This window comes from Dendropsophus ebraccatus, chromosome 10 (genome assembly GCF_027789765.1).
Source record: "Dendropsophus ebraccatus isolate aDenEbr1 chromosome 10, aDenEbr1.pat, whole genome shotgun sequence".
Taxonomy (NCBI): domain Eukaryota; kingdom Metazoa; phylum Chordata; class Amphibia; order Anura; family Hylidae; genus Dendropsophus; species Dendropsophus ebraccatus.
In genome coordinates, this window is record NC_091463.1 from 57,107,054 (window position 1) to 57,121,680 (window position 14,627).

General features: G+C 44.2%; 1 protein-coding gene and 1 long non-coding RNA gene across 9 annotated transcripts in view; both read right to left on the reverse strand.

Annotated features, from left to right (window-relative positions):
* LOC138765646 (uncharacterized) overlaps positions 1 to 14,627 on the reverse strand; it is a 680,565-nt gene that overhangs the window by 377,513 nt on the left and 288,425 nt on the right. The window lies entirely within an intron of this gene.
* The window catches only part of TRPC5 (transient receptor potential cation channel subfamily C member 5), a 262,067-nt gene that overhangs the window by 91,667 nt on the left and 155,773 nt on the right, over positions 1 to 14,627 (reverse strand). For all 8 annotated transcript variants that reach the window (XM_069942768.1, XM_069942769.1, XM_069942775.1 and 5 more), the window contains one exon: positions 429 to 765. In XM_069942768.1, the coding sequence (XP_069798869.1) occupies positions 429 to 765 (337 nt within the window). The remainder of the gene's footprint in view (positions 1 to 428; positions 766 to 14,627) is intronic.

The following is a 14,627-nucleotide window of genomic DNA, read 5'->3' on the forward strand; positions in this document are numbered from 1 at the left end:
CCATTACACAGCACATAAAATGTGCATGTTGAAATATTCTGAAATTACCACAACAGAACAGAACCCATAAAAGCATTCTGACTATTAAGACATCTTTAGAAAAAAGGCCATAGATGTCAGAATGGGAATGGGACATACTGTCTTTGGATGAGCCCCAGGGCATCACCCCAGGACCACAGTAGGCCACCAGCCACACCTAGGACCTTATGGCTGCCAGGCTGTAGTTCATCCAAAGTTATGCAGCACCATCTGAGAGTGAAGTAAAGACTGATGTTTTTTCTGGGAGCTCACCGGCTTTCCACTTTTTTTTAAGACAACCATAGGAAAAAATACCAACCAAATCAGGAAGGCTAATTCTTCAATAGACATCTCATTTACATATGACATACAATAAATATCCCATTAAAAATGAATGTGGTGGGACTTACCGAGAACCCATGGCAATATCATCCACTCAACCACAGTGGGGGGAGGTCCTTGCATGTGCAAGTCAGTTCTAACAATATGTTGAGATGCCAAAAGCAAAAGGAATAGGAAAGTGAGATATGAGGCTGTGTGGCAGATAAACTTGATGAATGGCTTTTTAATGAACAGTCCCAGCCTGCTCTTGGGTGCGATCAAATATGCCATAGAAAGCACAGGAAAAAGCAATCCAATGGTGATGCAGGTCAACAGTTTCACTGCCCAGTGCTTCCGGCGCCAACCTGGGAATCCATCGTACCACAGTGTAGCCAGTAACTGTTGACAGTTCGGCTGTGCCACAAACTGAAAAGATAAAAATCGACTTATTAGAACCAATTAGTCAATAGCTTATAGTATAATATCTCATCTGTTTACATGCTTACACTTTTCACATTTACAGTAAGCCTGGGTTTTTGCAATCAATTTTCTTCACTTCATCCGTTTTTTCCATTGACTTCCGTTATAAAAAAAATTCGATTAAAACGGATCCATTTTTTGAACATACACAAAAATGTAGTGAACCTCATTTTTGTGTGCATTAAAAAAAACAGATTTTTGTTTTCTATAATGAAAGTCAATGGAAAAACAGATCAAAATGAATGCACACAAATGCATCCGTTTTTTTCATTCTTGATTTTCATTGAAGTCTATGGAAGCAATGGCCACTGGTCCACACAATTTAAAAAATAACATCTGCTGTTGGCAGGGACCGTCAAATTAATGTTATTAATTTATTATGTTATTATATCACAAACAGCGGCCACATACGACTTTTTTTCCCCACTGTCCTTTGTATTAAAATTAAAGAAGTTTGGCGAAAAATTTTATTAAAGTATTGTATTGCCTCCCAAAAGTTATACAAATCACCAATATACACTTATTACGGGAACTGCACATAAGGGGAGATTTATGAAAACTTGTACGCCGGTCTTATATTAGGCCCCGCCCCCTTTCCTCCGGCAGGATTAACTAAGAGGCGCTCTATGGGGTACACAGGGAGCTGCTGTCAGTATATACAGTGAGTACACTTACTAATACTGTACACTGAACTATTTTACTATAAAGTGGCCAACCCCTTTAAATAAAACTGGCTCCAGGTAGTTCTGTATTATAAAATGCTACTCACTATCCCACATACATGATGTACTCCTCTAAGCCCCAGGTTGCCCCTGGGCCCAAGAAATCCCAAGAGTTTCCTCTGCCCCAACTGAATGGACCAATACTACAAATGATGATAGTTCAGGAACCGTGTTCCATTTTGCCTTATTTCATTCCAATGATGTCTTTTTCCCATTATACTCTTCACATTTAGACATGTAGAATTGTAGAAATGTCTATCTTTTCAGCATTTGTACTCAAACTTGCAATGGTTACATCAAGGAGCTGGTCAGAAAATATAGGATTTCTTTAAAAAATCAACTATAAAACCTTTCAGTGTGTGTCTGGTACAGTGTTTGAACTATCTAGATGTCAAAGTTAAAGTAATTTATAGGGAAAGTGTGGCTGGCACCTCTGCGGAAATGTGACTTGAAATCACACATTGAGGAGGATATGTTCACAAGAGATCTCTCTCCTGTTTAGTCAAAGCTTTTCACACCTTGTGCAGACGTAGGCATTTTACTCAGGAGTAAACCATTTACTGAGTGTTAAGCATATGAGACAGAGGAATACATTAACTACATTGCTGCAATTAAATAAAGCCTGAACCTACACATTCCTTAAGGCGCAATTTAAAAGATTCACTTTTATTGATTTATGTTTGCCGCTACCTTTGTTAACCCATGTACACTGAGACAAATTGCCCATAGATTTACTAGCTTGTCTACAACCAGAACCAGTGTTATTTTTAAAGACCAGACTGGGCTGAATATGCCCCTAGCAATCAATTTTTGCCAGACAAATAGATCTATGCTGTTGGTGTGGTTTAAAGGGGAACTCTGGCAAACAATGTTTTCTGTCAGATCAACTGGTGTTAGAAAGTAATGTGGATTTGTAAATTACGTCTATTAAAAAATCTTTAGTCTTCCAGTACTTATCAGCTGCTGTATGTCCTGCAGGAAGTGGTGTATTCTTTCCAGTCTGACAAAGTGCTTTCTGCTGCCACGTCTGTCTAGAGCAGGACAGGTTTTCTATGGGCATTTACTATTGCTCTGGACAGTTCCTGCCACGGACAGAGGTGGCAGCAGAGAGCACTGTGTCAGACTGGAATGAATACTTCACTTCCTGAAAGACATACAGGTCAATTGAAGAATTCAACAGAACAATAGAGCAGTTTTATCATCTGTTTGTCTAGATTGATATCCGCACCACAATAGCAAGGTCAACCTACATACCAGCTAACTAGACACCTAACAAGGCGTGCCTTAGGGTACAACATCACCATCCTTACCCATTGTGCAGCTTCTCTTCCCTTATGCCAGCCCACAGTGTGGGGTAAGCTCATGCAAACCCTCTTGCCAAGGTGATGCCCAAAATGGAACCACAGGTCAACCACAGGTTTTGCCTCACTGCAGTCATTCTGGGTTGCCACAATAGTTTTCAGAGTAAGGCCATGTTCACACTTAGCATGACACCGGTCATTCTGTGACCCGGTCGAGTCACACCATGGCCAGTGTCAGTGAAGTTTATTGAATTGGGATGCGCACCCGCATCCCAATTCACCATTGCCCAGGCAGCACTTTCCATTGTGTGCACTGTCAGAGTTGTGTGGCCGCTATTCAATGAATAGCGGTCGCACAAAACTGACATGTCAGTTATTCGTGCGGCCAGTTGGAATCCCAGCCGAAGTGTATACTATGTGTATACACTCCTGCTGGGATTCCTCTGACTTATGCAATGTATCTTTTGTATTAATCACGGCCGTTGTTGCAAATAGGCAACAACGGCCGGGATTAATACAAAAGATACGTTGTACTGTATGAACGTGGCCTGGAAGAGCAATAGTGAAACAACTGAGTGGCTTCCATTGACATTTTACTGGCAAGTAGTGTTAAGCAGAGAGGCCGAACAGTTCTGTTTTGGCAACTTTCTGAACCCAAAAGCTTTGTTTGACTCCCCGCGGCTTCAGAGGTTAGATGCAGCCCTAGGGAGTCCTGGAAAACATGGATACAACCATAGACCATTTTCCTTTAAGTGGGAAATAGAAAAACAACAACTGATGTACGAATGTCCTTTAGAGACCTATGTGTGCACCAGAGCTGCAAAGAGCTGATTCTCCTGGCACGGAATGGAAAAATTCATTGGGCAGCGCATATAAATAACATCACCTCCTTCCAGTCACTTTATCTGCAGTATATGCATTTCTGTTCAGACCTTGCGTAAAAATCTCTGGAATCAGCAGCATGAGAAGAATGCAGAGTGACGTTAGCCTTATTAATGTATTGTCTTATTGCTATTCAATATGCATTACTTTAAATCTGTATGGCCATCAGCTTCCATGTGCCGCATCGTCAGTTTGAGGCTCGGTTTCTGCCAACACTCAGGACAGAAAGCAGCAGGTTCTGCAATATCATTTTCTAATAAGTTTCAGACACAAATCATCCATCAATTTAATTGGTCTTTTTTCCACTTGCTTCTACAGATATTAATTTCAGAACTGGTATTCATCAATTCTATTTTTAATTTACTATTAATCTATAGTATTTATGAGCTGCAAAAATGGATATTTAGGGTCTGGTGATGATGTGGACGTGATCTACCCTATTGCGGTAACATGGACGGATAGCGCAAAGGATAGATATTTCTCACAAGTAATGTAAGCAATGAGCACAGTACTGAGGTTCCGAATCTATCTACATTATGATGATTTAGATAACAGAGGGGACCCCCTAGTCGTCCATAGAAGCATAACGTAGATAAGTTTATATAACATCAAGCTTTATTTTTTAGTTTATACTTATACTTTTATAGCCTATTGACACATTACAGACAAAAATTGTATAAATTAGATTTAGCTCAGTGACACCAAAGCTGACTATGTAACCATGATCAAGTAAAAGGCACTGCAGTAATAAGCCTCCCAGTCACCGCACAGAGGAATAGAGAGAGTTCTCCTCCAAGAATACAGTAGATTCAAAATGATGGCTCAATTGTATGCTTTTATTACTCCTATTAGCCAAAAGACACAAAGGGGAATTTAGGAAGACCAGCATCTCTGTTGTATTCACTGTTACAGTATGTATGCTGCTTTTATGCTGCTGTAACAATGCTTGCAGTGTTAAAGGGAACCTGTCACCAAGACAATGCTATCTAATCTGTAGACATCGGACTAAAGAGCAGAAAGAACTAAGCAGATTGATATATATCTTTGTGGGGAAAGACTCTGTATAACTTGTAACTTTTCAATTCAAATCCATTGAGTCCAGTGAACAGTGTCACCGAATGATAGGATAACTCACCGGACTCCTTAGCATAGAAAGATCAGAGATTTTAATCAATAAATTACAAGTTATACTAAATCTTTTCCCATAAATATAAGTATATATATATATATATATATATATATATATATATATATATTTATATATAAATTTGCTCAGCTCCTTCTGCTCTATAACACAATGCTGAAATGTCAGGGATGGGTTGTGCAAGGTAGGGAACAGGACACAACAGTAGACCCTAAAGCTGATGCCCCCTCCTGTCCCTACCTACTTGTCTCAAGACAGTCCTAAACAACTGTGGGCAACCACGCTGATGGTCCCTATACTACACCAAGTGAGAACACAAAACGGAGACAGACAACACAATAAGCCAAGGTCTTCAGTCCGGGTCGGTAACAGCAGGCAGAGAAAATACAAAATGTGAGTCAAAGGAATCGCCAGTGCCAGTGCCATGTCAGACAGGCGAGTAGGACAGGCAAGTAGATACAGGAGATACTGGGCACAGTAGGAAAGGCTTAGCTCAGTCTAAACTAATAGCCAGCCACTAGGGACTGGCCACAAAAACACTTTATACTGGACCAGGAGCTCAGACCAGATTACTATTGATCCAGCCTCCTGAGTCCAGCCACACAGCAGCTGAAGCACTACAGGCTAAATGGCAGAGCGCTCTGTCACTCATCCTGAGTGTAATACTGTTCAACTGAATGGGCTAAGAGGCTCTGAGCAGTGATACGAGACTGCAGCGTCCCTGGTTACCAGTGACCCCATCGAGTCTCCGTGACATTACCCGGCTCTGGCAGGAGAGGTGGTGCTGCGCTCTTGCTCTGGCTGTCGCCCGAAGGAGACAACGCAAGAGCGTTGACAGGTAAGTTCCTGACACAAAAGCTTAAAACGCAGTTTCATGGTCACAGGTTCCCTTTAAGCTTGTCTCTGCTATCCTTCTTTAAGGCCCTTAGCATAGGCCAATTATTGGCTATATCTATGTAGCAAGCACCTCTCAATACAAGCACGGGTCGATCTCCATAAATAAGTTTTGACTATATGGAACGTTCATTGACAAAATTTGTGCCATATAAAGGCCACAAAGGAAAATAAGGTTGCTAGTCGGCTGATCACATCTTTTGTGCAGCCATTAAAATCATTGCTCACACATCTTCCTGTGTAAACAAAAATGCACAGGCGGCTATGATTAAATGAATGGGCTGCAAGATTAACTGAGCCTTGTAAAGATTTTTGCAAGAAAGTACTGATCTGATGTGTGCTTACTAGGACCTCAGATAGGACCCTTAGCCAGGCGGTGATATAATAAGCCCCTCCCCTTTTCTTAGCAGCCACTTTTTTTGTCTCTCATGTTGTTCTCCAATAATAACCTTTAAGTTCCAGAAAAATATCATCTTTTCATGTGCTGGTGTGCTCAGAAAATAATCCTCTGCCTGACACTATGTGGGCCCACATTATTTTAGAATGTTTTTGGAATCTTTTTTCTTTCAGCTTAAAGATAGTTCAAACAATAATTAAAAAAAAGAAGACCAGAAAGGGTAACAGATCACATGACATTTACTGTGTCCTAAAACACTGTCTTATTGTTTTAATGAGAATCTGCCTTACCATCCACACAATGCAAACTTTTGTTTTGGAAACTTCTCTAGGTAGTCAGGACATACTGTAGATTAGCCCAATGGAATATGGAGCCAAATCCTCATCCAGAACCATGGCATACAATATTTGACCGTCTCCAAAACCACTGCTGCGCTATGTGACTGGCTCCGGGACCACTGCCGGAAGACATTTTGCCCCGAGTTATGATGATTTCATTACTTGGGGTGAAAATGCCAGTCCCGGTTGATGGTTTGCACACTCAGCCAGCAGTGACAGCAGTGGTGTCCCGTCCCAGTCACTGGCTGAGTGGGCTGTCCACAGTGGCGGATTAAATGTACCCTGGGCCCCGGGCTTTCCACCCAACCTGCCCCCCCCCCCCCCCGGTCAATCCTCCCACATTATAATCCACTACTGCCCTCCCCCATGCTGTCCCCAATAAACACTGCCTGCCTCCCCTCCCTGCTGACCCCAATAAACATAATGTTTGGTCCCTTGCTGCACAGAGGATGTCAGGAGAGGAGGGTGCTAATCTTATAGTAAAGGTCACAGCAGCACAGAGGATGTCAGGAGAGGAGGGTGCTGATCTTATAGGGGAGGTCACAGCAGCATAGAGGATGTCAGGAGAGGAGGGTGCTGATCCTATAGGAGAGGACACAGTGTCACAGCAGCACAGAGGATGTCAGGAGAGGAGGGTGCTGATCTTATAGGGGAGGTCACAGCAGCACAGAGGATGTCAGGAGAGGAGGGTGCTGATCTTATAGGGGAGGTCGCAGGGTCCCAGCAGCACAGAGGATTTAAGGAAAGGAGGGTGCTGATCTTATAGGGGAGGTCACAGCGTCTCAGCAGCACAGAGGATGTCAGGAGAGGAGGGTGCTGATCTTATAGGGGAGGTCACAGCAGCACAGATGATGTCAGGAGAGGAGGGTGCTAATCCTATAGGAGATGGTTCCCCTCTCCCCCCTTATAGATGGTCCCCCTCTTCCCCCCTTATAGATGGTCCCCCTCTTCCCCCCCTTATAGATGTCCCCCTCTTCCCCCTTATAGATAGTCCCCCTCTCCCCCCCCCTTATAGATGGTCCCCCTCTCCCCCCCTTATAGATGGTCCCTCTTCCCCCCCCCCCTTAGAGATGGTCCCCCTTCCCCCCCTTATAGATGGTCCCCCTTTCCCCCCTTATAGATGGTCCCCCTTTCCCCCCCTTATAGATGGTCCCCCTCTTTCCCCCCTATAGCTGGTCCCCCCTTATAGCTGGTCCCCCCTCTTCCCCCTATAGCTGGTCCCTCTTCCCCCCCTTATAGATGGTCCCCCTCCCCCCCTTATAGATGGTCCCCCTTTCCCCCCCCCTTATAGATGGCCCCCTTCCCCCCCTTATAGATGGTCCCCCTTTCCCTTCCATATAGATGGTCCCCCTTCCCCCCCCTTATAGATGGTCCCCCTTTCCACCCCTTATAGATGGTCCCCCTCTTGCCAGCAGATAACACAAAAAAAAACAAAAAACAACACAACTCACCTGCTGTCCGTTCCCACGTTGAGCCTCTCTCCTTCTGCAGCCTCCGGCTGATGTGCGGCTGCCGGGGGTGTCCCGTTCTATCCCCGGCAGTGCGCGCATCAGAGAGATCCCCGTGCACCGGAAGTCACAGCCACAGGCGCACGGGGAGCTGTCTGATGCGCACGTTGCCTGGGATAGGACGGGACACCCCCGGCAGCCGCACATCAGAGAGTCAGTGGCGGTGGCCTCTTGGCTAAACCTATAGTAGGAGCCAGGAGGAAGTAAAACTGTTAATACCAATAGGTTACTAAGTCACAACCGAAAAAAGTTGGGACATTCTGCGGAATTTAGGACTTTTGGCAACTGTGCTAATTTAAGTCGTAGGCAACTCCACCCAGTCAAACTATTAAAATACAATGCACTCTTTAACTAAAGTCTTTTATCCCATACTGCCTTGTGCACAGTGTTCTTCACTGTGCACAAGGCAGTATGGAATAAAAAACTAAAATGTCAGTCATCCTGGTGACAGATACTCATTAAATCTTCTCCCAGCAGAACGATGCAAAGTAGAAATGTCTGCCCCACGAAAATTGTGATCTGTGCAGAAATATTAAGTCTATGATGATATCACTGCAGAAAAGGTGGATATGCTGAGCTGGATACATTAAAAGCATTTATTCTAGAGTATAAAAAACATTATTATCAACATATCATAGGCTATATTACTTAAGTATCGGCCCATGGTTGCCTTTGCTGTATCTAAGCAATACCTTCATGGGTAAAGTTTGTTCAACACAAACGATTATAATCATCATGTAATCACATGTATACATCATCCATGACATGTCCATCATCTATCTCAGTCTTTCCTTTATGATCTGTTCTCCATTTATACTCTATTCCTGACTTCAGCTTCAATAATTGCAATTAAAAACCTGACTGTGTGAACACACCCTTAAAGGATAACTATCACTCTGCCTTAGGGGCAGTATAGACAATTAAATTTCCCATAACTGCGTGGCCTATAATTAGGAATATAAATATTGGAAAAAAATAGGGAATTGTGGTAAGTTCCATAGTCTTGCATTGCAAGTACTGTATATTGCAATGCAAATCTATGGTACTTCCCTGTTGTTGAATGACCCAATGTCAGAGTAGATATGGTGCTTAGTGACTTACAGGCAAATGGCCCAGAAGCAGCCTCACCCTCTACCAGTACCTTCTTTTTTCCCCACAATATTTGATATTGACAATGAAAGTATATGAAAGTGTTATATATTATGTAATACCATTTCCCTTAGCATAACTACATCATCTATGTAACACAAAAGAACAGTGTGAATGTGCTGATATGATATGTACAGTATGTTGCAATGTGAGTCTCCCCAGAACTGATCTAGTTAACATCTCTCTTTAGAAAACATTTTTCTTGCTAATCTCAAAGATTAGGATGCAGCTATGTTGGCTAAATCCATCCTTATCAGCTAAAGCTATCATTTATAAAATGGCCCAGACAGCTCACAGAAAGCAATTCTCTTTGAGTTGTTGTTTGTAAAAGGGTCATTTATATGTTTGTACAGAACACAATACATTTGGTTAGTCAACTGCCACAGACAGACAACTTAAAGGACAACTCCGGCACTGAAAAAAAACCTGAACTGAATCTCCAGTTGGTGTCTTCATTTTTTCTTTACTTCCTAGTTTGGGCTTTCCGATGATGCACTTTGCCTCCTGTCATTTCTAACTCACTCTGTAGAACTGCTAAATAGGCTTACAGCTTGCTTAGCCAATCAGAGCTGAGCAACCTGAGTCATCTGGCCTAATGTTTCCCTCTTGATGATGTCACTGTCACAAAATGGCTGCCATAGAGCAGCCTGGGGTCAACCGTCATTAGGTAAGAATGAGTTTACTTCACTTCCTGGTGGGGGGTTGAGGGGGTAAAAGGTAGGGAAGGGGGGCAGATAGGTGATTGAAGCATATTACAAAGTTATATAACTTTGTAATGTGTTTCAATTACTGGGAAAAATATTTTTGCCGGAGTATCTTTTAAAGCTGTGCTAATGGGTAACAGTAAACTGACTTCCTGTCAGGAATCAAGCCGCGCGCTCGGTCGCTGCCTCTGCCAAGGCACGTGGCTCAGCTGGGAGGGACGCTGATGGCATCCATGGTTACGGGCAGGGCCGGTTGCTGAGGGCGCGCCGATAGTGTCCTTAGCAGCCGGTCTGCTGTTTGTGTGCTGCGGCGCTTTTTACCTTAGTCCGTTTTGTTATGTTCTTTGTTTATGTCTTCTGTGATCTGCTCCATGTTTTTCAGTTCTCCCTGCATTTTTTTGCTGTGACTCATTCTCTGATTGTTTCTGCTGTGTTCTGACCGACACCTGACACCTAGCCAGTTAGCTGTCAGCACCTAGCTTCCTGGAGTCATTTTTTACCTCTTTGGGTCAGATCTATAATGATCGTAATCGGGCTGCAGTGGCAGAGTCTCATCTTCTGTCCATCCAGCAGGGCCGCCGCACCGCAGAAGAGTACTGTGCAGAGTTCCGCCAATGGTGCACCCTGACTGGATGGCCAGACTCTCCATTAAGAACTCTTTTCCGACAAGGACTGTCTGACACCATTAAGGACGTGATGGTTAGTCATCCCACTCCTGACTCCCTCAACGACTTTATGACACTTGCAGTGACCATTGACCAGAGATGGAGGGAAAGGAAGCGAGAGAGATCAGGGGCTACTCCAGTTCAGCCTAGGTTAAGTCAGTTCCCCAAATTGCTCCCCAAGACTCCTGCACCTTCTTCCACCGAGACTCTGGAAGAACCCATGGTCTTGGGCAATACATCAGCGAGAAGGAAATACCGCATGGAGAACTCATTCTGCCTATACTGCGGGAGACCTGGTCACTTCCTAAGGACATGTCCTGTAAAGCCCGCCCAGAAGTCGAAAAACTCCAGTGCCTGAGTGATGGTCAGGAGGGTCACTCAGGCACCCAGGTACCTCCAAAGAATTTTGAAAAAATTTTGTTACCTGTAACTTTGTTTAATGGTTTTTCTATTCCCTGTACTGCTATGGTAGACTCGGGTGTTGCCCTGAGTTTCTTTCGGGCTTCCGTAGCTCAGTCTTTAGGACTGGAGTTGGTGCCGTTGTGCTATCCATTTACCGTGACTGGAGCTGACTCCAATCCATTAAAAGCTGGGTCAGTCAATCATCGTACTCCTGAGATCACCATGCAGGTGGGCTGCCTTCATCGGGAGGAGGTTTAATTTTTTGTTTTAGAAAGCTTGGCAGCAGATATCATTTTGGGCCTACCTTGGCTACGTCAACACAATCCGGTGTTCGACTGGAGAACCTCGGAACTGGTCAAGTCGGGTAATTCCTGTGAATCTCACCTAACTTCTGTGAGTCCTGTTGTGTGTTCAGTCCAAGACTGGCCTAGTGTCCCTGACTTTATTTCTGATTACGCTGATGTTTTTAATGAAACCATTGCCGATGCTCTGCCCCCTCACCGTCCATACAACTGCGCCATTGAACTTGTGTCTGGGGCCAGGTTCCCCAAAGGTCCGATTTTCAACCTGTCTTCCCCAGAGCGAGAGTCGATGGGCGCATACGTTCAGGACAGTTAAAAAAAAGGGCATATTAGACCTTCCGTGTCGCCAATGGGTGCAGGTTTCTTTTTTGTTAAGAAAAATGATGGTGGATTACATCCTTGTATCGATTATAGAGAACTAAACAAAATTACCATAAAAGATCTTCACCCACTTCTTCTGATTCCGGATCTTCTTAATCAGGTTGTGGGGGCCCGCTGGTTCTCGAAAATTGATCTTAAGGGCGCTTACAATCTGATCCTAATCAGAGAGGGTGACAAATGGAAGACGGCTTTTAACACTCCCGAAGGGCACTTTGAGTATTTGGTAATGCCCTTTGGCTTAAGTAATGCCCCTGCCGTCTTCCGAAGGTTTATCAACGACATTTTTCGGGATCTTTTTGGCCGATATGTGGTAGTGTATCTTGACGATATACTCATATATTCCCCTGATTGGGATTCACACATAAAGCATGTTCGTACTGTCTATGCTCCGATATGGCCGATATGTGGTAGTGTATCTTGACGATATACTCATATATTTCCCGTGATTGGGATTCACACATAAAGCATGTTCGTACTGTCTAGGCTCCGAAAATTTTTTCTTTGTGCTAAAATGTCTAAATGTCTTTTTGGTGTACAAAAGATTGTGTTCCTGGGTTATGTGATTAATCCGGAATCCATTCAGATGGACCCTAAAAAGGTCTCAGCGGTTTTGGAATAGGCTAGACCTACTACGTTAAAGGAATTGCAGAGGTTCCTTGGTTTTGCAAACTTTTATAGGAAGTCCATTAAGAATTTTTCGCTTATTGCCAAACCGCTGACTGACTTAACCAAAAAGGGTTCAAATTTAATCTCTTGACCTGTAGAGGCCGATATGGCTTTTGGTCAGCTCAAACGCAGTTTCTCCTCTGCCCCTGTATTGGTGCACCCTGATTCAGAACAACCCTTTGTCATAGAAGTCGATGCATCAGAATCAGGCGTGGGGGCGATACTGTCCCAAGGTTGAAACGATACACTAATCTACGGCCAGTAGCCTTCTTCTCCAGGAAACTCTCCACTTCAGAAAGAAATTATGATGCCGGCAACAGGGAATTGCTAGCCATTAAATGGGCCCTGGAAGAGTGGAGACATTTCCTGGAGGGAGGCAGACACCAAATTACTGTCCTTACGGACCATAAGGATCTGCTGTATCTGGACAAAGCTAAAAGGCTTAACACTAGGCAAGCACGTTGGGCATTGTTTTTTACCAGTTTTAACTTCACTGTCACCTATCGCCCTGGTAATAAAAATGTTAAGGCCGATGCTTTGTCCAGAAGTTTTGGGGACTGCAGAGTTTTTGGGGGAAGAGTCGGAACCGATTCTCTCCCCAGGTACGGTTCTTGCTGCAATGGTTATTGACCTAACTAACTCCATCTTTAACTCTCAAGGAGACGCTCCACCAGAAGTCCCTACCGGTAAATTGTACCATTAAATCTGAGGTTGACAGTTTTGAGAGAGACACACGACTCTAATCTAGCAGGTCACCCTGGCATCGCTGGTACAGGATACCTACTGTCCCGGTCATGTTAGTGGCCTAAATGGCAAAAAGACGTTGCCGAGTATGTCAAGGCTTGTGAAATTTGTGCTCGAACAAAGACTCCAAGGTCTCTACCTGAAGGGTTGTTACAACCTATGCCTTTGCCATCTCGCCCATGGTCCCATCTCTCAATGGATTTTGTGACTGATCTTCCTCCTTCACAGGGGAAGACGGTACTTTGGGTTGTAGTGGACCGTTTCTAGAAGATGTGTCACCTAGTGGCCCTTTAAGAAACTGCCTACTGCCAAAACACTGGCTAAGTTATTTATACGTCATATCCTCCGATTGCATGGAGTACCCTTAAATATTGTTTCTGACCGTGGGGTACACTTTGTGTTTAGGTTTTGGAAAGCATTCTGTGGTCTCCTAGGGACTTCTTTATCATACTCATCGGCGTTCCATCCTAAGACTAAGGGCCCTATTCCACGGGCCGAGCAACGATGTAAACAAGCGCCGATCTGCTAGATTGGCGCTCGTTTACTGGGCCTATTCCACAGCCCCGATGATCGTGAAACAAGGGCTGCAAGGACATTGTTACCGATGTCCTTGCAGCCCTTGTTTCAAACATTACCTGTCCGGGCGCAGGTCTTCTTCTCCCGCTCCCGCGCCGCAGCATCGGCTTCGGAGCGGGGCTGTCTGAACTGCAAGACCGCTCAGCCAATCACTGGCCGCGGCGATTTTAGGTCTGAACCTAAATGAACGATTAGCCGATAACACCATCATCGGCTGATCGTTCTCTCTATTCCACCGAGCGACAATAGTCCGAATGGGGCCAATTCGGCCGATTATTGCTCCTGTGGAATAGGGCCCTAACAGTCTGACAGAACGCACTAATCAATCAGTAATTCAATATTTAAGATGTTATGTGTCTGACAACCAGTACAAGTGGTCGGAGTACCTACCCATGGCAGAGTTCGCCTTAAATAACCATGTAAATGCTTTTACCCATTTGACGCCGTTCTTTTGTAATTATGCTTTTCACCCTAAATACTCCGCACTACCCGATTCTGACACACATTACACATCCGTAAAACAATTGACAAAGAAACTGTGCACAGTGTGGGCAGACAGTTTGGCAAATCTAACTGTCACACAGGAACAATATACACGTTTGGCCAACCGTAAGCGTCGTCCTGGGGGGATATGTTGTGGGGGATAAGGTGTGGCTATCGACTAAAAATCTACATCTTCGTGTACCGTCTGCCAAGCTGGCCCCTAGGTTTATTGGCCCCTTTTCCATAACTGAAATTCATAACCCAGTCTCCTACAAATTACAATTGCCACGCTCCCTTAGGATACACCCAGTTTTTCACAAGAGTCTCTTGAAGAAATACATTCCTTCTGTGAGTGTTCACTCTCCTCCTTCTCCAGTAGTGGTCCAGGGGGAGATTGAGTTTGAAATAGAACGCATTTTAGATTCCAGAAAAGTGCGCAACTGAGTCCAATATCTAGTCCACTGGAATGGTTATGGCCCCGAGGAGCGCACTTGGGTGGCAGCACGAGATCTCTATGCCCCTGATCTGCGTAGGGAATTTCATTTAAAAT